This window comes from Anguilla anguilla, chromosome 8 (assembly GCF_013347855.1).
Source record: "Anguilla anguilla isolate fAngAng1 chromosome 8, fAngAng1.pri, whole genome shotgun sequence".
NCBI classification, from domain to species: domain Eukaryota; kingdom Metazoa; phylum Chordata; class Actinopteri; order Anguilliformes; family Anguillidae; genus Anguilla; species Anguilla anguilla.
Genome location: NC_049208.1, coordinates 35,652,873 through 35,678,077, shown reverse-complemented (window position 1 = coordinate 35,678,077; position 25,205 = coordinate 35,652,873). Strand labels below are relative to the sequence as shown.

The following is a 25,205-nucleotide window of genomic DNA, read 5'->3' as shown; positions in this document are numbered from 1 at the left end:
TAATTACGTATTTAGTACCTTGTCCTTGTTACTATGCAGCTCTCTCTCCTTTTCTTCTCCCTTCTTCCTTCTCTCCTTTACTTTATTTCTCAGGCCCCGGGGCCTTGTAAACTGTCCCAAGGGACACCACAGGGCCCCTCATTGTGTGCTTGGACGTCCTGGCTCAGGTAGACCGGGCTACCTAGCTCCAGAGAAAGCTGGCTCCACATTTTTTTTTCAGGCTTGTTACCCCCGCCCACCCCCCCCCCCCCCACGCCCCACTTTCGGTATATCTGTCTGTTCAGGTCTGTTTCACACAAGGGGAAAGGAGCTGTTGAAGGATTGATGTTCCTCTGTCGGGATCGTGTATCGTCTGTCATGGGCTCCACTGTTGCCAAAACTAATGGACTGGCGTTTCAATCATTTTACCAGCAGCTGCTATTAATACGAATGGCAACTCTGAAGCTTTCAGCATCTTCAGCATTTATACAGTACTGCTATAGTACTTTTCCTCAATCTGAAGCGAAACAGCAGATTATGGAATGCATGGAGATTTCCTTCCAGATATTTGGAATAGCCATTCCAGGAGCTGGCCTGTGATGTTTTGCTGCAAAAGCAGATCGGACTGACTTTAGATCAGAGGTCTGCCCACACATGTCCCACGCTGTTGCGCTGTAAAGATCACCACAGCCATTATACACGCACATTCCTTACAGGCCTCATCTCCGGCTATGCCTCTCGGTCATGAGACATTGTTAAGTCATCGACTCTGTGGTCTTGCGGCCGCTTCGCCCGTCGTTGTGCATGTTGACTTTGCCTTTCTCCGAGGTTCAGCCGCGTTCCGTGCGCGAATCCCGGACCTGGCTGGGTTCCATCCTGCACCACTCAATAACAGGCAGCCTGCCAGGTGTGGTGGTACAGGTGTTCTTGCCTGTGAATAACACAATGAGCGAGAGCAAACAGAGAGAGAGATCAGGAGGCAAATGAAGAGGGGGGGCTGGTATCGGAGTACACCTGTTGAGCACCTGCACTCCCAGCCTCCCCCCAGAAACCCACAATACACACACACACACACACACACACACAAGCACGCACGCACACACACACATGCACACACGCACGCACGCACGCACACACGCACACGCACACACAAGCACGCATGCACATACGCACATACACACACACACACACACACACACACTCACACATACACACACACACACACTCACACGCATACACACACCATTAATAATTTCCTCATTCTCTTCATTCTCTTTGTGAAAAGCATATGCCAAGTCAATGGCCTTTATGGGGCTGATTCATAAGTGCTCGTCTTGGTTCTACACTATTTCTCCATGAGAAAGACAAGCTACATAAGTTTTTGGCATCATGCTGTGCAGATTCAAGATAGATTCACTGATCTCCACTGCATGTGAATTGGCTGTTATAGATAGAGCAGACTGAGTGGTCCATCCCGACGATTTCAGCAATCATAGAATCTGTTCAGCATCTACGAAGCACCACGCACTGACACTCAGCCTATGTTCTGTTGATGCCATCCAACGAGACGAGTCAGACACACCAGCACATAGCACACTGCCCTCTGGCAATATCCTTCGCTCAGAAAGCCAAGGTTACAACGCAAGCTGTTACTTTCTTCCCTTTCCATACTTTTCATTTCTGCTCTGCACATTACTGTTAAAAAAAAAACGCATCAGGGATTACTGAGACAATCAGAGAATTAGATTCACAGCAGATCCAATAAGACTGGAATTACCATACTTCTCACAAAGCACAGAGGTGCTTTAATCCACGAAGTTCGGAATCACGCTAATACATTCAAATTATACCGCAAGAATGTTTTTTTAAGGACTGCGTTTAATATTCATGATGACAATACCACAGCCAAAAGGAGCAATATGCTTTTGAACATTTGTGTAATATCAGTTTATATCCTTTTGTTTCTGATCAGATGGATATAAGAGAAACTGTTTCAATTTCTTTGGTGCCACTCAGTAAAGCATGATATGTGTTACTGTTGCAGACCAACATCAAATATGCCTGTGTAGCCCTTCATAAATAACCAAGCAACACAAATAATTCAACAAACAAATATTTTATATATTATATCTCACAGCTGTAGAACAATATTACCTAGGATTGTTCAAAACATATGGCTATCCACGTGGAAAGCAATTCACTGTGATCCACACAGATTCAGCGCACTGCTGCTCTCAAGGAATACATTTTTTATACTGGGAAACATTTTGATTAAAAATTATGAAAATTAACCCTGTTAAAATATGTTAAAGTTATGTATTGCTAAATGTAGATCATGGTACCTGCAAAATGTCACATTTTAGGTAAGAAGGGCAAGTTATGCAGTATAAATTGTGTAAAAAATTGACAAAATCGCAAATGGCAAAAAAAAACCTGCATTCATTAGAATATGAAGAAATGTGGTAATAACTGATGCATTGCTAGTTCAGGATAGGAATTTTAATATACATTACAAACATACCGTATATTTTGATTTCATATTTTACAGACAGTTATCACCATAAGGCATTGTTTCTTTGCCAGCTACACGAGCACAGAGAAATGGGAATATTATCATCAGGAACCTTGAAACGCACATTTATGACGATCACTAATCATGTATATGATGTGCGTTTGTTCTTTGATATGCAAATGATCACCGAGCTGATCACCAGCAGCGCGTCTCGCGCAGATAAATGGAGTGAGAAAAGAGAGAGAGAGAGAGCGCGAGAACGAGAGCAAAAAAAAAAAAGAAAAAAGAGAGAGGAGAGAGAGAGAGAAATTCCCCAAACGAGTCGGAGCTGCGTGGGATTTAACGGCGCGGCGCGCATCATCTCCCCCGTCTCCCCGCTCCGTCTCTCTCTCTCTCTCTCTCTCTAATGGGCGAGCGGCGCGGGGGCTGATTGATAGGGGCTGTCAGGGCTTTACCTGTCAGCCGGCTGCAGGGAGGGGAGAGATAGGGACTAAATGAGCTCCTCCAGGGACTGACCCCGCCGAGCGGCTGCGCTGTCTGTCAGCGAGGCGGCGCCTGGCGCGGTCCGCGGGAGTGAGCGCTCCACTGGAGCGTGCCGCGCAGCCGCGCCGCCCAGCCGCGTACCGAGCGCCCGCCGCGCCCGCCGGGCCGCGCCAGTCAACTGGGCACCTGGGCGACCGGGCCGCCGCTCGCTCAGCAGCCGGGCTTCAATCATCACACGAGGAGGGGAGGAGGGGAGGAGGGGAGGAGAGGAGGAGGGGAGGACGCACCTCACAGTCCAACTGCCTCTCCTGCATGTACGCGCGGAATGATCGCGATATATCAGCGGATCCACGTTTTTCTGATACATTATACGTAAAGCATAAGAGTTTTTTAAGAGTTGTTTTTTTTTCCATTGATTTTTGAAATACATTTAGAGGTCATTTGTAAATGGGGTTGGTTGTTCAATCTTCTATTTCTTGATTCAGAGTGCAGTGGAAATTCACTCACATTACACATTCACTCACAATACAACCAAACCCTTTATTACACTGGATGCTGCCTCCACCAGATATATAGGAGCAAATGAAGGGCAGAAGCTCTCATGGTGCAATGCTGGATTACTCTTTGTGTTTTATGTCTGTTGTGACAAATGCGCCGAGTATAACTAGTCCGTCATAAGATGCTGCATGATTTCATTGAGTTCACCTTCAATATTCTGCAGTAAGGTCGCACAACACCATGCAATATTCACTGATTAATTCCATGTAGATGCATGGAAATTAAATTCAATAGATCATTACCAATTAGCTCTGATCTGTCAGATGACACACAAACCAAGGTCGGCGGATGTTCAGTAAGGCACGGCAATTATGCCACAGATCCAGGTTGGAGGGCCATTAGTTCTTTTGATATCGAGGTTGAGCGGAATCCAGCTAAATAAAGAACAAGCAGTATCATGGATCAATGATCTAACTAAAACAAATGTACGTTGATTGGAAAACAAACATCAATGAGGAAAAATGGGCAAAAGCTTATATATGCTATGTTTTAAAATGTATGTGTGCATACCATGTGTGTGTGTGTGTGTGTAAGCACACTTCTTAAAGAAAAAATAGTCCAAGGACGAAACCATCATGGAATAAGCAGATCCTATTATCTTGCGGCTGCACTAAAGACAAGATTGGTACTGGTGTTGCTACAGAGCAAAATATGTTATAGGTCTTCTGCTACAAGGAAGGGGGGAAAATATTTATCTCCAGTTCACCAAAATGCAGAGCAATACCTTCCATTTTATCTTCAGTTTGGCACGAACACAATACTCATCATGAATAAGGAACATTTAAATGATTTGACAAGTAGAGCTGTTAATTTCGGTCGATGCAGGTAATCTACAGAGAGGGGTGTAATTAACCTTGAAACAGTTGACAGAATGTTATTCTCGTCACCTCCTTTGCTTTTTTGACCAGCTTGTGTTTACAGCGTTCAATTCAGCCTTTCCGACAGTTAGGAACTTTGGAAATAATGCGGTTTCGGCTCCTCTGAGAGCCATTTAAACAGATGCGGTCGCAGCTGGGACGCGCCTGCCAGGATGTCGTGGTTACGGAGTGCGTAGTCACAGCCACCACCCTTGCGTAGCCTTATTGACACCGCACCAATCCTCAGATCACACGTTTTATTACGTTCATGTCCATGTCCTTGTGTCATTTGAGCCATCTAGTAATAATGGACAGAACAGAGCATACTGGGTCTGTATTGTGTATTCAGATTTGTGGAGATGAGGCTTGCTTTTTCAACATGGGAAAATGTTTTGACATATGCACACAATTGCGTTGCACGCCTAGATGCAACAAAATAACCCGTGTTGCTAAGGAAAACGGTTAGCTATGCTATACCATTTACATCTGCACAGCTTACTCCAACTGTTTGCACACTATTGACCACCTGCTGCTGCTAATGAGTGTAGCGAAGTGTGAATATCTCCCAGCTGTAGCAAGAGGTTCATGAACTACATGAGCCATTGTCTGTAAAATGCACTTGCGTTGCTGGGCGCGGCAAGGTTCAGCTCGCGCAGTTTACCGCCATTATCCTAACGATCTGGGCACACTGGACATCGGCTGGTCCCCTGAGCCTGATGAAAAACAAGTGCCACACACCTGAGAGCATCTCTAACTGCCGCCATTATTGTAAAGTGGAGCAGGACCGTAATAATGTCACACTGTATGATACACAACAAGCTGAGATGATGATAATGCCACATTTTACAGTGAGCGGGAGACTGGGTGAGTTCCAAAGCTGAAGTCGGGAAATGAAACACAGAAGTGGCTCTCCTACCCATCCCCACAACCCTTGTGTAAGGACGGGTTTTACACATGGAAACAAAGCCAACCAGCTCTGGCAACTCTGTCATAGTTTATGTTCTTATACCCCCAATAACCTTTTAAATTAAACACTGGCATCTAATAATCACATTATTAGACACCGGGAAAGGTTACTGAAATATTGATAATATGTAGGGAGCATGTTCAAATACACATTCAGATTCAAAGCACAGCATCTAAGAACTGAGATTTCACCTTTATCATTAGGAGGATCACAGTTTTTTTTATTTTCACTAAATTCTTTACTCTCATAGGGTGCAAACTGAATGAAATTTATTTTGTACAGTGTCTAAAAGGTCTTATCAATCTCCAAGAAATGCTATTCTAAATCAAAACCTGTAATACAGAATACAGGACACACCAGAAAAAACAGCCATTTCTCACACAATGAAATTATAATCACGCTAAATGCATGACTATGATCTAAATAGCAGTAGTAGGACATGTTTACTTTAACTTATGTCCTTATTAAAAAAACAAAAACAAAATGGTAATAAAATACCATCTCAATTTTTATTTCTTGCAGAAGACACTGTGTGGTGACAGATGGTTTTATCTCCATATATGACCTTAAGTGATTTACATATGGCTTTGGCTTAGCGATCTGCATGCAAGGGAACACACACCGCTCTGGCGGATTTAAAACAACTCTGTCTGGAATAGAAAAAGTAATTATATTTACACTTGGTCCAGTACACATTATACAAAGACTAATGTTCCTGGTTATGCTGGGACCTTGCTGAGCATTCTCATTTATCGCTGATGCATAAAGAAAAGGTAACTTCTTTAGCTGCCATTATGGAGGGCAGGAAGTCATGGAAGGCCATAATTTTTATTTCCTATAACTTGGAAAATGGACGACAAGGACACAATAGGCAAGAATGATCAATCCTTCATGATTTTTTTGTACAATGAGCTTTTATAAAATGTACAGTAATTTATAGTGCATCGCGTTCTTTATTGCAAAACTGAATATTGATTATTGTGTATTGATTATTGCGTTATTGTGTATATTTTCCCTCATTTACTCAAACAGAAATACAGGCAGATTGTGTCAGTCGTAGATCTGATGGATACACTCAGATGCGGATGAAATGTGGGGTTTTGTATTCCGGACACACACTCAATCAAGAGAGGAATTACACGTCTAATCCTCACAATCGTGATCCCTGAAAATGTGGGCACAAGTCTTTGTGGTGGAATGCATGGGGGGGGGGGGCTTGGGTGAGTGTGTGTGCTGATTATCTTTCTCTCAAAAGATTTACATATTGCTATTAGTCAGGAAAAGAACGCCGTGATTCCACAATAATGATCTCTGATAAATACAGCTTCCTCTAACCAGGTTTCACTGAAAAGAAAAGGACAATAACTCTGTTGGTCCAAGTACTTTCCTTGCCATGTATCAAGCGGATGTACTGCAATGAATCGCCTTGTTATGTTCAGAGTGCAGTCTGGTCATGTTTTCTCTCGACCAGAACGTAAGACTTGAAACAAAACAAATTAAACTAAAAGACACCATTTCAATTCAAGCAAAATATATACAAAAAAACACCACCCCAAATTTTTTGTAATAGCCACAGGGCCATGCATAAGCAGGTGGAATGTACAGTACCTCTTATGTACTGATAGCAAAATTCAGATCATCCAATTTCCTCTTCCATTTTTATCAAGCTTTCTTTTGAGGGTGGAGCTGTCCAGAGTGGAGCACCATGTGACCCGTTGCAGGGGGTGGGGCACGTGGAATACAAACACTGCACGATGGGGCCAATCAGGTGGACGGACAGGGGGTGTGAAGGGGGGAGGCTCTCATGTCCTGCTGTGCTCCAAGTCTTCCCCCAAGTGAACATTCACCAAGGAGCTGGTCTGCTAGTCCACATCCACGTCCAGGTCTATCTCGGTGCTCAGATTGAGGTAGAAAAAGGCATACACGCTGAGGAGGAAGACAAGGATGGCGACGACGACAAGAACAGTGTCCTGCAACCATAGAGAGAAAACAGCACGTGAAGACATGCTCTGTGGAAGGCTGTCCACTGTGCATGAGAAAAAGGATCAAAGCGTAAAAGTAGTGCACAGACTAGTTCACAGACTAAAACTTTTCAATTTTTAAATCTAAATGAAAAATAGCTTTTATAATTTTTATATAACAAAACAGAAAATTATTAGTGTAGAGTTGAAATGGTACAGCCGAATGGTAAAGCCCTTTATTTCAATTGCAGAAATTACAATAAACCTAAATATCATGAAATCACCAAGATTGTTCTTGTATAATAACCAAGTCATTTGCCATCAGGTTGAGAGCAGATTATTATCTGCTTATCTGAATATGTGATCAGCTCTGGTGCTCTTCAGATGTGTAGTGTGTTTGTGTGTGGATGCGTGGGGGTACACCCCTAACGGCAGCTCTGTTAACACTGATATGAAGCTGTCCTGTACTTGATGATTAAGCTTCTTTTTTGCATTGTATAACATTCCACCTTATCTGACCCAAGATCACACAAAAATAATAAATGGACCTTTAACTTTTTGGATGTAACAATGTTACATGCAGATTTGTGCAAAAACAGATGTCTCGAAAATCCAAATCATGTTTTAAAAAATAAACATTTGAATTCTGATATTAAATCTGATGCAAATGCATTCACGTGATGTGCACATAAGATATCTAAAAAAACAAACCGCCGTGTTAGATGCATAAGGCACTTGCGCATGCAACCACACGCACTTCTTAACAGCTGATTGAAAGACTAAAGCATATTTTTTGCTTTGTTTTCATATTCCCGAAACAAATGTGATTTGAATTGAAATGAAAGAGTGATGCAGAACAAGGCTTGGAAGAGAACAGGAGGGGAGAGAGAAACTCAGAAATGGAATCAGCGCATTCGCACATCAAACGGCACAGAGAAATTCCACCCTGGGCTTAAAGCACGGAGATAAGACGCACAACAAACACAAGCTAATAATTCCAGCAGATAAATTGAAGGGGGCTATTAAAACCCAACACGACGGCCATGACTATCTGTGTACATGCTGCAGCTGTGTTCATCAGCACGTGCGTCCTTATTAACAAACACTGGCCGTTGCATTTATCTTGTTCCAAGCAGGCTGCAAACAGCTTACGTCCCCATTAATTGGAAAACTTTTACATTTCATGCACTTTAGTTTTATATATTACCAGAGGCTGAAGATGATTTACTTTTCTATTTGGCTAGTGTGGAGAAATGCTATCATTTTGCATGGTTATTGTATTTGCTCTTTTCCTAGCCTCATCCTTATCTTTTGCTTGCCAAAAGCAACCTGTTTTAATTAAACTTAATTATTTTATTATATACCAGTATACAATATATACAAACTTAACCCTTTAATGCAATTGTGTTCAGTGTATTATTATTATAAGTAGTAGTAATGCTGTCATTATAACAATCATGGCTAGGTTTGCTATAAGAATCAACATTTCGTGCGAACACAGTTAAAATGGGGAATCCATTGATATGGACACACAGCTTAAATAAAGCACAGTGACACAACTCAGATTTAGTATAATGCTCAAGGATGCAGCAGCTTTGTCCATCTTATGAAATGAACCTGTGACTTTTATTCCTTCAACAGGACACTGTTTCACACTAGAATGTGGTAAGAACTTTTTGAACAGCCAAGCTTGGTCAACAGAACAGGCAATCCTATTTTTTAAATTTCAGTGAAGACCTACATATTACAAATATTAAAATATGTAATAATAATAACAATAATAATAATATTATTATTATTATTATTATTATTATTATTAATAATAATAATGCATAATTAATTGGCCACAGCATTACTCTTGGAGCGAGGGGTCCAGTCAGTAAAGTTCTCCCCAGTACAAAAATACTAAATGTGTTTGGATTTTTTGCACAGCAGTATATCACTTAGCAGACTCTCCAGAGCGACTCACAGAAGTGGAGAACGTCGGTGTTAGTCTCGGGGATATAAGTGTGATATCACCGAGGAGGCACAGAAGGCCCGTCGTCATCGTGATCCATCCTAATATACCGCACAGCTGCACCTCACCTCACAGGTGGTTTCATCATGAGTACAAAGTCTTCTCGTATACTTTAAATTCTAATTCCAATCTGTTTTTTTATCTAATAGCATTTTGGCACCAAAAGGTGTTATTTCCCTACATGTCCCCTTTAAAGACTACCGCTCTGCAACTCTCTACAATGATTAGCAGTAGCTCCTCTTAAAATTGTCATTTCACATTTATTTCTGTATGAGTATACTAATTGCTTTCCTCTTTCTACAAAAAAGTCAGGGGTCATTTGGATGCGTACTCCAAAATAAGGTGCTCGGTCGGCCGTGACTAACACATAGCCATTTATTACCAATAATCTGCTCTAGAAATGCTGGCTCTCTACAATTAAACACTGTCTTTGGATTTTGTTCTCATTAAAGTGCCCACAGTGCTTTCTGAACCTCCTGCCTCTTTCCAGCACTGCCTAAGATGGAAACATCCTTGTCGGCCAGCTCTCTTCAGGCTGCCAAACTGTAGCATTTGCTGAAGGGTACGGTGGGGAGCGGCGCACACCCCACGGCAGGTGGCCGGCTTCCTGCTTATTCTTCATCCCGCCAGAGCACCAAATGTCCACCCTCAGCAGCGCTCCCCGAGCCAGGCGGCCTGTCCACCATCCCTGGCACATGGGCCTCGGGACAGCCCCGCCTCGAGATAGCCCCCCTGCTCACACCCCAGGAGACTTCAGCTGGAGCTGTGAACAGCCTCTCAAAACACATGTTGAAAAGCCTGTCCTAGTTCACACTGCCAGTCTGCCAAACAGAGAGACAGAAATCACAGCTTACGATGTGAGCCAACGTCAGCGAAATGGAGGGAGAGGGCTTGGGAGATCCCAATCAGCTACATAAAAAAAAACAGAAGAATAACACGGGCAACTAAGTGATAACGATGACATTAACTGCCTCACAGCTGATCTTCCCTCTTATCACTGCAGCTTCTGCATGTTGTGATAAGCACAATGCTTGCCTCAGAACCCTGACCAGGAAACTGGCCCATCTTGTCTTCACCCCACTCTAAGAATGCTATTTACCAAGCACGTAGGTACAGAATGATTCTTCGGTACGGTCAAGTTGGGGTTTGTACCCTTAATCTTCTGGTGACCCGGCAGATATTCAAACAATAAGGCCGTGTTGCGTCTAGAGTAGTCAAACAGCAGCCATTGTGTTTATTGTTATCATTTCTCCTTGAATAGTTGACTAAGCTTCTCATCACCATTAGGACAATAAAACTGAGGATGACCAGCTTCAGAGGGCTCAGCACTTTGGCCTGCGTCTGTGTTTCCATAACGGAGATCTGTTCTCGAACACTACCATGAGTCAACTTTTAAAAATGACTTTTAATTTCCTGTTTTTCATTTCTCCGCTGGTTTGGAATGCACCGTCATTACTAAAACATCCTCCGTTTACATGCCCAACATTCCAAAATACGGGCAGCCAAGATATTAATACTTTTTCACTCTACAATCCAAGCTCATATCTGTGCAGTTTACCGTGCTGAAGCACTGACACAGACAGACTGCAAGGAGTTGCTTTTGAGTAATTAAACCCAGATTGTGGGCTACATTATTATGAATAAGTGAAAAGTGGATACAACATCCAAAAGCCCAATTGTCAATTTTTATAAACCGACCTACTAGTGTACTGGTCACTGGGTTAGTTTGACGTGTTAGTATTGTGATACAATTGATTTATCTGATTTAATAGGTGTGAAATATGATCCCGCTTGTGAGCAGACTGGCATTTACAACGCTTCCTTTTTGTAATTTGTATTGTAGTTTAAATAATATAATCCGCAGCGCGAGTTTCCCTGTATAAGGGCATGTTCAAAGGAAATAAATATATGAAACGAAAATAAAGATCTTGTATATAGCTTTAAGACTGTGAATGCTTTGACTGATTGTCGAGATATGCCAGGATATTTATATGCAGAGAAAGTTGAACAGTGCTTTATTTACATACTGCTACTCTCAGGCTTTGAGTTAAAAACCCGGCCAGGACTCTTTCAGTTCAGATCTTCAGAACTAGATCCCAGGATTATTTAATATGGGAGGTCAAATACAGGGTCCCATACAGCACTGCATAAGATTTGTCCCAATAGTGTATTTAATGTAATCTTTTAAAAAATCCTTTTTCTCAAATACATAATTCATGACACAGGCCTATTTAATTGGATTAAAGTATTTCAAAATGAACCCCATATATTTTTAATAAAAGTCTGTGCCATTACATTTTCTTTGTAGTTTTACAAATTGTTAACAGTGACTATAGTTCTTTTTATCCCCACAATAGTTGAAATTCAGTTTAACCGTAGGGCAATGCACAATTTGCTTTTAAACCTGAATCATGAATTTAATTTTATGTTTCCTTAATCCAGTTAATCTGCAACATTTTCCATTCATTTCAGAGACCATTAAATATCAAATAAAGTATGAGGAATAAAAAACAGAGATACCAGGTTAAGGTCCATTAGTACTCTTAGTGAAGGACAAAGCATGTTGCCATTAGGTTCACTTTGGGGCTGAGAGTCACACAAAACCAAGAGTCCAGGGTTGAAGCTTATCTTGATTGCTGTGAATTGACGCAAGCAGATGTACGATCACCGTACTCCATGACATATCCTAATCGTTCTGGTGAGGGTGGTGATGGGTACCATTTCTACAATATGTTTCTAAGAGGCACACAAGGCCTCATCATTCAGCCAGTCTCCTAAAATAAACAGATAGGCCTACTCCTAGAAGCCCACCTGGCGTGTTTGAATAGGAATAATTCACTGCTAGGAAAAAAAAAAAAAAAAAATTCAGGTGATAATTTAAAGACAAAATGAGAGGGCGGGGAAGGTGCATTTGACTTGTTCACTCTCGCGGAACCTCCGGAACGTTCTGAGCGACAGACGCGCCAACACGTTTTTGGGTCCTGTGGGCTTAAGTGCAGCGATGTGCATTAGAAGCCGCAGCTCATGATTATATAAGCTGATGGAATTCCTCTCAGGTTTCTGAAATGAGATAAACAATCTCACCGCGATCCACACTCAGAGAGTTTATCTTTTGGGATACGGTGCGGGTGTCTGGGAACTTAACGAGGAAAATGAAACCACCACCTACCCGAATTCCCGGAGCACTCCGCTTCGCCTCTGCTTTTAATCTCGTCGCTCGCAGAGCAGATTTGGTTTTCTTGTAATCTTGTTTTCCTGAAAGAAAATCGTCGGTGAAGACGAAAGCTGTTTTCTCTTGACCCAGATCAGAACAACAATGCTTATTCAAACAAAGCTTTTCTGACTTAATTAAGGGCTTTGCATTTTAAACACAAAAATCCTTAACACTGTCTCATTTTTATTTTCAATACGCTGCTCTGCATCTTCAGTACTGATGTTATGCATCACCGATTCATGGTGATAAAACAGAACCATCACCTGAATTAAAGAAAAGCCCTCACATGTTGACAATCTTTTGAAACTTCCATCACCACAATGAAAACTATATTAAGAGCTTCAGTCTTTATTACTTCATGACAAAGCTTTATTAAATAATGTTTTTTTTCCTTAACATGAAGGCACACCTTATTTGACTTCGTTTTTTTGACTATGCAATTGTAGAATGGAATTTACATTGCAGTTACTGAATGGCTCGAGGCTTGCCATTTTAGATAAAATCCAGGCGATGCAACCTTAAGGACACAGTAAAACTGTTTCATAATGTTGCTTAAATTTGTAATACTCACTGAAGTCATCCGATTCCCGCAACACCAAGGCATGTGGCTTTCATTGTATCCACACAATTGAGCAACATTAAATTTTAAACAGATAAGGATGCACTTAACCAGTGGGAGAGACAGGCAAATCAAATAGTCGCAATAATAGAAATTTAACATTGATTTCCTCTTTCTGATAATTTCCTCTTTTCACAAACACAAAATGCACAACTAGAGTCATATAGTCACAAAGTTGCACAATCAACACACTTCCAGACAAACCAATTAACTCAAATCACAGCACTGCCTAGAAGCATTGTTTATCCCCCAGCTGACTCAATCCACATTAGCCACAACCATGACCAGAAACTGTTGATGTTTTCAGAGAACATTAGATTTATTTTCCTTGTGAGCGTAGCTAGGACTCGCTTGTTAGTGTGTGCTGCTGTGGGCTTTAGAGACTGTGGCTTGCATTAGCTAGCACAGCGCCTGATCCAGGAGACAGAAACAAGGAATCAGAACTCGAATTTTCGTTAATATGCACTCAGCTATAGCTTGTTGGCTGTGATCAAGCCTAACTAAAAAAACAGGTGTGTTTGTGTGCATGTGTGCATGTGTGTGTGTGTGTGTGTATTCGAGCATGTCTGCGCCTGTATGTGTATACAATGTTTTTGAGGGGCGAGGGCAGATGTAAACATGCACTCACCTCACACTCTCTGCACACTAACATTGTCTCTCTCTCAATTTACCTTCCTCCCTCTCTCTCTCTCTCCCACTCTCTCTCTCTCTCTCTCTCTCTCTCTCTCACACACACACACACACACACACACACACACACACACATCGATTTTACAGCTGATAGAGCACCGTTGCCTCTAGTTCACCTGAGCGCTGATTGCGATTGAGGGCGTCTCGCTGGAGCGAGCCCACAGGGGCGAGCCGGCCGCCTGGCAGAGCGGGGCAAAGAATCTGCCTAATTAAAGACCGACGGCAGCAAAAAAACAAGGCAGTGACGGCAACAGCTTGCCGTGGGCGGAGGAGGTGTCCTTGGCGGCTGCGCCATGCCGAGGGTCAGACTCCAGGTCTCCCAGAGCGCTGTTGACACGGAGGGGCAATTTCAAGTGCGACTCCTGCCTAATTAAGCCTCATTTACAGAGAGAGGGGGAGAAATGTCCTTTTGCATTCCTCTCAAGGGGCTCAATGTGCTCATGGTGACGGGCGAAGCTGCAAAAAAAAAAAAACTAAGACACTGTGACATTCTTGTTTTTTTTTTTTGTTTTGTTTTTTTTAAAATATGCCATAAGGTGCAATTAATGGAAGGAAGAATGGAAACCTTAGAACTCATATTCATTTTTAAATATGGTTTGAGACAGCAAGACTAAATCAAAATTCACTAATTAATCTAAATCTCAGAAATGGTTTCTCACTAGGATACACCCTCCCCTAAAAGAGTTCCCAAACCTGCCGCAGTAATGCCACAAAATAATCTGCAGATAAAATGTGATACTGTGTACCTGGAAGAAAGATGCCCAGCAAAGATGTGCAGTACTAATAGTATTGCTATCCTCAATGTTATCTCAAACTAAGGTCCGGAAGAAAACCTGACTCATATCTGAGAGAAAGTTTTGGGGAAGATTACATATCAAGTTTTCACTCACATGCTGAAGCACAAACAACACTACCAGTGTTAGTAGTTCAACCCTATTGGTTTTGGAATTCAGTCAATTTTTTAATGTAATTTTGCTGCTTATGTCAAGAATCATTTCACAACCATTTGCTTTAACTTTATCATTATTTCATTAGCTGGTAAAGGGTATTTTATTTGTTACAGCCAATACTACAAATTCACAAACTTGTACACTTAGAAGAAGATGACCCTCCAACACACTACCCTGAACAAATACACGATTTTCATGATCAATCAGTCATTGCAAATCAGTCTTCCCCTGCCTGATTTGCACATTGAAGAACTGGAGACTGCTGCCACAGGATAAAAAAAATAAAAGATTTTGAAAGTATAGAATAAAAATGTGATATTTTTTTATACAACTACAGGAACTTTCAGTAATGTGCGGTGCATGGCATTTTTACACAACCTGCTACTGTACTACACCAAAAACACGCAAGAGTGTGGTGTAGTCAGCAGGGCGCGTTTTGTACAAAGCCAACAGGGAGAGATTAGGTGTGTGTCACACTTTTCAAGAAACTTCCTGTTGAGGTGTAATTACAAAAAAAACTGCATTGAGCCATCTGTTCCGAATTAATTGTTAATTCCAAGCAAAACAAACTCATTAATCAAAGTACGTGAATAAATACTTAATAACATGAGGTTTTCGTGCTATTCACTACAGTATTTCAGGTGCAGTTGCTTCCTGAAAGGCGTTTTTCCTTTTGCATTTGCCCTCCTTAAATTTCTGAGCCACCATCACTTATTTACACTCAACTAGCTTCACATTTGTTCTCTTTATTCAGGAGCCATTTGGAGAAGATGTTTATTTATTAATCGCAGTTACTTTTTTCCTGAGCCACATCACTTTAGACAGCCCGCCATCATTATCTTCCCGTGGTGGAGGACCAGCTTTGAAATTGAATGCGCTGTTATTTTTTTCCAACAGCACAATACAAAGCTCCCGAGAACATTATGTTACCAGAAAGGAGCATGCAGAGAAACTTCCCATGAGGCCGAGCGTGTCTTTGAACGGCAGTACAGCTGATTTCCCTTCCAAAGGACCATCTTTCCACCTACAAATGGACTCTTTTACATCTTTTTCTTTTTTTTTTTTTGCCATGCCTTTTTATTGCCGTTTGGTTGTCTGCAAATTGCCTTTGATTAGAAACGAGGGGGGGGGGGGGGCGGGACACGTTTAATCTTCATTCCCAGGAATGCATTCGCCAATTATTCTGCTTATTGTGCTGAGAAAGGTACGGAACATTACTTGTGTCCGTATCACTTGACAAGAGAAAAAAGGCAAACAATTTGTGTGTGCGATTCGGCAATTAAGTCAGAACAGAAAGAGGAGCGGGCATCAGCATTCACGGCGTCCCCGCTTTGACGGTTCTCTGGTGCCAAACAAAGCAACACGCTTGCACTCCAGCTCTGCCCACAGGGTTATGTTTCTGACATTCTGTTTCAGCGAGGCGTATTCCTTTCTGATGCAGACAGACTGAGAGACGGGGGCAAGTCCCTCATGCCCAATACATGTTGCATGTTCTCAAGCATTAAAACAATAATAATTTTTTTTTTTTTTTTTTTTTAAAGGAGCTGGCTCAGTGAATCGGGAGGGCCTAAGCTCTGATACACACCCAGGGGGTTCTGGGTAACAGTTTGACAGTCTTGTTGACAGCTATGTGCTTGTGTTGTCTGGGTCAACTGGCCCCATTAAACCATCAAGCCCCGAATACAGAGTACAGATTGTTGACATCTGCCACCGGGCGTAGAGGAACTGGGGCTATTTCGCAGCAAGTGAGAGCAATTCATGCCTTGCCTTTAACGGCGTGTCAAGCCTCCAGTGCTGCTAAAAAAATAAATACACCGCCACTGCACACTGGAGGAAAAGGGCTTCAAAGTTCCTCACAGTGTGCTTTTATATTCCGGCAGATAATTCTGTCACACAAGATTGCAATGGCAATCATGATTCAAGAAGAACAAGCACACAGAAAACACACCTACCTCGTGGCTTAGCGATGGCTCACCGTGGCCAATTATAAACCATAATGACAGCATTTAGGGATCTTGCGTCAACAGTGGCCCTGCGACAGACATCCGACACCACAAAGACTCTCTCATAAACAGAGGCCTGACAGGAAATAAATTACCTTCCAATTATGATTTCACAATCACTGTATTCTTATCCTGTCTACAGTTTCACACTATATTTGGTGCATTTTTGTTAAACAGCAGTTCACTAAATTTGGACAATGATGGGCCTTTTCAAGGATAAATGCAACTGGATGGATGACAGGAGGAGTCCAATAGCTGTTTTAAAAAAAAAAAAATTTTTTAAAGGAAACAGAATGGAGAAAACAAATATGATTTTCTGGGGATTATTTTGAAACACTACACGATTGGATAGATTCAAAACAAGCCAGAGAGTGTCTTTAGGTAATGAGTATTAGGTCTGTAGACCAGTGAAATTTCACTGCATGGTTACTTTGAATTCCAAGTACAGAGGAGTTACTAGCAGCTTGACTCCCAAAATTTCAAGGAGTCATTGCATCATGGATAATTTGGCCCCTGAAAAAATCAATCACAAAAGAAATACACCCCTTGCCTGCTATTGCAGGAAGGAGCGCTCCAGTTGTGCACTAGCTATCAAACCACTTTCCTTGACTATTCACTTGGTGAGCTGACATAAGCTACAATGTAAGACGCTATCAGAGCACTGTTACCACCAGCATCACGATGACTTCAATTTGCATTCATTAAGCAATAAATCGAGGCTATTTATTATAGGCTGTGAGCCACTTCTATACAGCTCCTCTTTGCTCCAAACCCGTAATTGGCAATTCTTCATGTCTGCAACCACTGAAAACCCTTCTGTATGACATGCCCGTGAGAGTCAGTCTTGCTAGAAGAACATGCTTTGAATGACACTGACTTTAATTGAGGAAAGCCACCAACATAACCTTTTTGGAAATCAAAGGCTCGACACACAGCAGACACTCACCGATCTGTTTGCGGTACTGTTCAACCGGCAACCTTGCAGCACATGCGTCTTTCTTCCCCATTCTGCTTTATCACTGCGAGCAAAATAGAAAAATACAAAAAGAAACAGACTAAGAAAAATAATTTAATAAACAAACAGTGAAAAGAGAAAATAATAACAGAGCATTGCCAGGGGTGTTTTTTAGTGTTTACTTTTTTAAATACATCCAAGGTGACAACACAGTCTCCAGGCCCCTATCCTGTATACTGTAGCACAAGTTTAAGCTTAATTCGTGTTGGTTACACGTTTTAAAAAAACACCTAGGACTACCATGAAAATAACAGCAGTCTATAAATATTTATATAATATAAATACAGTCAGTATCACTAATACACAATTAACTCAAGGAAGCAACACAAACCTGGTCAATGGCAAAGAGACATGACTTAATGCCAAAGCATTATTTTATTATCTCAATTTCATGCCTAATCAGCATAATAATCAGATCTTTAGTTCACACATGGGGTGGATATATAATACCAAAGAGTCAAAATAAAAAATAAAAATTTTTTACATTCAGGCTCTGCGCTGAAATGGCATGGCTATATATATATATACATATATATATATATATATATATATATAATGTGAAATAAAGATTCATTATAAAGATATTTTTAATTATTCCACATTCAAGTTAAAATACTGTGTGAAACACATTTATATAATAACTGAATATCGTTGTTGACACAGTAATAGATTTGGAGCCTACTGCAATTTTATGTTTATTTAAACACCAAATACATTGAAGCATCACAAACACTGGAAACTTCCCTTTGTATACGTTATATTGCAAAATATCCATATATACTGTTTTACCTGCATATTTTAGACACATTAACATGCAGCATGGCAACTGAATTTAGATTTTTTTTTTTAAATATAGCAAAAAGGAAATATAATCATCACCATTTAACGTAAAAATTCAGAGAACATATTTCCTTTTGTAGCCAAGAGAATTAGCATGGATCCATAAAACCTTTCTAAATGCAGTGTGGGTCCTTGTATGGAATTTAAAAAATAATAATTAACCACTGCTATTATAACACCCCATTTTTTGCTTTGTATGCAAATCACATTTTATGTACGTGGAATACGCACCCCTGGTTCAGACTCATTTAACACCGCACTCCTTTACCCAGCAATGAGATTTCACTAATTGATTACCATAGCAACTCAAAAATGAACAAGTAAATCATAGAAAAAATAGCATCCCTGTATCAAACATTGCATCTCTCCGCTAGCTGAATTAGACATATTTGAATGTGTTTGTTTGTTTGCACCTTTGTCTGTGCATGCCGCAAAGTCCTATAATTATTCAAATGATTTTGACAGCAAAACAAAATAGGAAAAGACATGGAATCATTGAAAACCAGCGCAATTTTTTACATTGTTTTTTTGAGTATTTGGCTGAAATTGGCACACTGTCTTCATTTAAAATTCACACTAGATATTTACAGCAATATTTCAATCAACTGCATTACTTTTTTGAGGTTAAAAATAAAAACGGAACAAAGCGGCCAGACGCTTGCGTCACATGGCTTGTGAATTCAGTGGCCTGCAATTGTTTTGAAACAATTTAGCGATCAGGTCTCCTCCTGATCTGCTTTGACATCTTAAGGAAAATAAACCTGAACAATCACCAGGAGACTTCAGCAGGCACAGCCACAGCAGCTAATAAGGCTGATTAGCATAAAAGGCAGGCACATTCGATACAGCATTGAGGTTGAGGTGGGGAGGGAATTGCAGATTTGTATTAGCATGTTTGGAAGGGTGGTTTTGTTTACTGATGCTATCCTCAGAGATAGCAATTTCCCCAAACCACTGCTCCCCATGCAAGAAAACCCACCACTTTCCACTTGCCTCATTGCAAAATCAATCAAAAAGGATATCAATTACATTACATGCGAAACATACAAAATATATTGGTCTAAAGAACGATGTGTGACTTCCTGCTGTTGGTGTGCACACATTTACAACTACAAAAACAAAGTGCACAGATTTTCAGTCTCTTCCTTCATAAGCAAAACATGATCTTGGGAGCCAGTCAACAAGGCATCTGAAACAATCAGTGGTCTTACAAATAGAATGACAACTATTCAAATGTTAAGACAGCTCACCAACTTACAAATGCAAATCATCGGAAAATGTCGCATTTAACATAATAATATGAACAAATCACTATTACAAGAGCATGCATACTACATCTAATCCCTGTAAGTCTGAGATTATGTGTTTATGGATCTGGGCTAAAACTTCTTATTATTGTAATCATACCTTTAAATGCATACAAAGGTGCATCCCTTTTAGCATGCAGTTGTTAAACACACATATACTGTAGCCATATCAGTTTTACATGCTTCATAGACACATAAATATAAATTATTTACTTACACAAAATCATGTAGATACACAGGCAATCATTGCAACTATCAATACCCAATTTATAAATGAAATAATTAAATAAATACATATATAAATATGATGACAAAGTTTTTCTTTTAAAAACTTGAATAGTATATGTAAGTCAAAAAAACCTAGTGTGGTGTATAGCACTATATGTAACATGCCACGCTTTGTTGAATGCTTTATTCTTATTGGTCATTTCAGGTATTCAATGGTCAGATATTTTTGTATAATGTCTGCTGCTATGGGTAACAGACCCTTTAACCTAGAACAAGAGAAGTGCAGCTGTTGTCAATTTGACCATTGTCACTTTAACTTAGTAGAAAACCAATAAATTTGCCGGCATACAAACTTGTGTTGCATAATAAATCTAATCAGTATTACGGTTATTACTGACTTATGCTTATCTATACAGTATTTTCAGTCAGATTTACAATGGCAAAGCTAAAACTGACTTGGTGTTAGCTAGCCATGTTACAAGAGTCTGAATTAGATGCCGTGTCTACTGTTAACTACTTTTAACTAGGCTACTCTAGCTACCATGCACCGCCACATTTATAAATTAATGTTAGCTAGCCCTATAGATCCTCTACTGACATGCAATTAGTAGATCGGTCGTGTACACAATAACCCCATTAAAAATAATTCCATTTGGAAATATGACACTTTCATTAATTTGTCTGCCATGGTAAAGAAAAAATGACTGAATCCATGCTTGTTTATTTCCACTAGAATGTACATGTGTTTGCATGTATTTATGTGTATATGTGTCACATGTCCTACATTTATATGCATTAATATTGGGGTGGCAGGTATGCCACTCAGCCAAGTTATGCCTTGGTGGGGCTGCATGTCCCATACCTATACAGCACCGAGAGTTTGGCTCTTTTAAGGGTTCCCTATAGAAATAACCACAATGACCAAAGACTCTCAGCCCTTAAAAACACTTGTGTAGCTTCTGACCCCATTTCAACAGACTGAATTCACAAACAGCTTCACACGTCCACACAATAAAGCCACAAACTAAGGGGATTTTGCATTTTCTCCTTCTTCTTCTTTTACCTGCCTGATTACATCATCACAAATGCTCCAAGCCCACAAATAATATGTCTCCCCATTGGACATTTAAGGTACATCAGCCAATAAAAACATCAGATGCACACGCAAAATGACATATATAGAAGTGCACTCGTTTAAAACAGCAAAACTTATTGATACTCATATGTCTCATTCACTAGTAGCTCACCGGGTAGCACACCTGCCTGTGACTTGACAGGCTAGGTTTGAGCCACCCTCGTACTCATGAAAACCTCTCACTCATTACACTGCCTTTCTGGGTAACTCAAAATAAAACATAAACACTTTTGCTTCTGCATCTGTATAATCTTTGTGGAAAACTCATCTTTATATTTCTGAAATACAAATAAAATACACCCACATATTGGCCAGTTTCACTTTCGGTATTTTAACCGAGTTTAACGTTAGCTACCTTGCTAATGACATGACAGGCCGACCGTACAACATGAGTAGGTCTACTGCAGATGGCAGTGAAATTAATAAGAACTGAAATCAGCATTGCACTTCGGTCCGATAGGTAACGTTATTACCGTTCGTAAAGAAACTGGCGCAAGATAATGACTTATTCACGGCAGGTACCTTGATTTTCTTAAAAAGAGACTATGAAGAGAAAAATGTTACTGCCGTTTCTACTGTTCCATACTTTTTAACTAGGCTACTGCCACTACGCTGCAGTGCCACATTTCTAAATTAATGTTAGCTAGCCCTACATATCCTCTACCAATATACAGACAATTAGTAGGTCTGTCGTGTACAAAGCCCATTAAAAAAGCTTCCATTTAAAATATGACATACACTTTCATTTCTTTGTCATTCATGGTAAAGGAAACATTATTGAATCCATGCCTATGTGTTTCTTTCAGCTAGAATGTGTGTTAGCATGCATGTATGTGTATGCATGTATGTCACAGCTTACATTTATATGAATTACAGTTATCAGTAACTCATAGCAAACACAGTACGAAAATAAATGATATCTGATGAAAAACACATTTTCAACATACAAAAATGCCAAGTTACTTCCACATACAAAGCACTGTCTACAAGTCATTAGTTCAAATCTAGGCCTGCCATTAAAAGTATTGATATAAAAACAGTGCCAAGTTAGGCTACATGAAACAATATTGGCTATCTTAGCTCACAAATTAAACAAGCTGTATTCCAAACTAATGCTACCCAATGTTTCCTAAATTCATTCAAGTAACCTGGCCCTGTGTTTTTTTTGTTTTTTTTTTTTAATCTTACCATCTGAAGGCAATGCTGTCATTCAAAGTTTGTCTGAAATCAAAGTGTCTAAAACAAACATTGCCTAATGCAAGGCATTTAACTGAATGTATGAAACTGATGGGCAATACCTAAAGAAAGGATATTCCTCCAGAAAGGATATGTTTATACTTTGTTCTCAAATTCATTTTACAAAATGTACAACTCCGATATTTGCAACTTCAATTAAATACTGATTGTAAAATAATACTTTACATACAATAATATGGGATAGCATGTAACGTTCACATAAAAAAAAAAATAATAATACATTTATACCAAGAAACATACAATCATTTACACTACAAAAAAAAAAAAAAGGGGGGGGTTGTTAAGTAATGGCTTATTGACAGTGCAAATGTTGACATTTTTGTAGGCCTACGTTGAAAACGTGTTTTTCATCAGATATTATAACTAACGCATTGAACAGTACAAAAGGAATGATATCTTAAGAAAAACACAAACCTGCCAACTCTGCCATTAAAAGTCAAAATTAGGCCAAGTCACAAGAAACGCTATTGGCACGTAGCGGACACAAATAAAACAAGCTGTACTCCAAAGCAATGCATTGCTACCCAATGTTTTCTAAATTATTTTAAGTTCAAACCAAGAAACAGACAACCATTCACGCAACAGAAAGACTTGGGGAGCCCTTTTAACGGCAGGCCTATATTTTGCAAGTTTGAATTAACAGACAGTGTTTTGTATGTGTGAGTAACTTGCCATTTTTGTTCGTTGAAAACGTTTTTTACTTAGTACTGTACAATATGTGTAGGCTACAAAAATACCTACGACAAAATATAAAAAACACAATAAGAATATATAACAAAATAAATATCCTGCAACTAAAAAGGAATAGGGTCACCCTTCGCATACAGAACAACTTCAATTGTTCGTGCAATGTTGTCACAAAGGTTCCGAACTGTGTGCAGTGGGACACTTGACTGTATTTTAAGAAGGAAAGCTAAAGTCGTTTTCATTTGATGTTTTCGTTATTTTGTGCAACATACATATATTTTTTTTTACGCTGTATGACTCAAATGCTAACAAGTCGTCCAAGAGTATTCCCTTAAATGAAACCTTCGATGCGGCTTGGACACAGTTTCAAAATCCACAAAGATGTATGGGAACCCTTGACGTAACCAACATCGTAGTTCACCTGATCTAGCTATGCTATGAGCTAGCCTACATATCCTGCGTACTTTAGCCAATTTGTTTTCCAAAACGCCAACACATCACGTCTTCCGTTATCACTTCCTGGTAACTCGACTGCACTCTTGTTGACAGACACACCAGCGCTCCATTCCACTACAAGCTCTTTATCCCATAAGCCAATTGGAAAGTAAGAGGCGGAACTCAAAGGCATACATTCTCTCTTTATGGTTGCGCGATTGGTTGTAATTTCCTATCGAAATAAATAGTGCAGTTTCTTAGAGAACGTGCGGGGACCATAAAACCGAAATTTCCACATGCAGCTGTATTTCCTGCAAAATAATGTCAGTCAAAATCTCCCATTACCACCTTACCGAACTGTACACCAGTCTGCAGGATGTCGCTGCTTGTTTTCCCGGTTCGGTCACAGGGCAATGATTCTCCTCAGCCAACCAGTACCTTACTCCCCACCCACTGCACACCAGGAAGATGAATACGATTGTTGCACTTTCTAGTATTTCTATTGGCTAATATAAGGATTTTGTTCAGAATGGTTTGTCTGGTAAATTTGGTTTGTTGAGAGAGAGATTTGTATTTGTGAATGATATTGTTTTTTTATTTTTAATAAAAGAAGGTTCAACATGCAAAACATGAAATACATTAATTAATAAAAAATTGAGTGCAAATTGAGCTTACCTCTTCAACAAAAACAACAACAACAACAATAATAATCATCATAATAATAACAACCAGGTCAAAAAAATAAAGTGGGCCAGTCACTCTAAATGTGGAATGCATGAATATTTCTAGATATTGGATAGGCTTGACAGTGTCCCTAGGAAGAGCACTGTAACTACATTCCTCCTTGCCAAGCAGTCTGGCCATCTGCCGATGAAGTAATGTCGCTGTGCCACAAAGTAGGAGAGCAGGGTTTGGTTCCGATTTCTAGTAAAATAGAGCACTGTTTCTTCAAGAATTCCCATCTTACCTCAATATTAAAAAAAAAAAAAAAACTCCTGTCAAAGAATGTCTCATTTCTCATTCAACCACACTTAAATACCACTCCAGGTTTCCCAGGATCAATGTCTATTATTCCCACTACAAAATAAATAAATAAATAAAATTCTCAGGGAAATGCAAAATATCAATACAAAAAAAATGTAGAAATAAGAAACCCTTATATGGGTTCCTCACATATAATCTGCATTACACATAGATCTCTACCTCACATATTTCATTACACATAGATCTCTACCTCACATATTTCATCCCACTCCGTTTAATTACAGCATGCTGGTAGCTGCTGTACCATTGCATTTGCATAATGTGCCCAAGTGGAGGTTTCAACGGGGTGGTATATCTTTAATGGGGTGTGCAATAGAAAATGTTTTGTAATCAGATTAAATAATGAATTATAATGCATAATTACCCTTAATGCATATGAAGTATTTCCAGTTGTTGGTCATAAACATTTTTCTCCCATCAGTTCTTGACCATGGCTTACAGGTATAG

At 39.9% G+C, this 25,205-nt stretch overlaps 1 protein-coding gene across 4 annotated transcripts; it reads right to left on the bottom strand.

The window, feature by feature from the left end:
- Positions 1–5,555: 5,555 nt before the first annotated feature.
- triqk (triple QxxK/R motif containing) lies at positions 5,556–24,174 on the bottom strand. Of its 4 annotated transcripts, none has more exons than XM_035431211.1 (4): positions 24,068–24,174; positions 17,757–17,829; positions 12,504–12,589; positions 5,556–7,326 (listed from the first exon to the last, which is right to left on the bottom strand). In XM_035431211.1, the coding sequence occupies exons 2-4, from the start codon at positions 17,815–17,817 to the stop codon at positions 7,219–7,221; spliced, it is 255 nt and encodes an 84-aa protein (XP_035287102.1). In that variant the 5' UTR covers positions 17,818–17,829; positions 24,068–24,174; the 3' UTR covers positions 5,556–7,218. The 4 variants fall into 4 exon arrangements, with proteins under 4 accessions (XP_035287102.1, XP_035287103.1, XP_035287104.1 ...); XM_035431212.1 differs by lacking the exon at positions 24,068–24,174 and adding an exon at positions 23,744–23,820; XM_035431213.1 differs by lacking the exon at positions 24,068–24,174 and adding an exon at positions 23,552–23,576.
- Between the last annotated feature and the right edge of the window lie 1,031 nt (positions 24,175–25,205).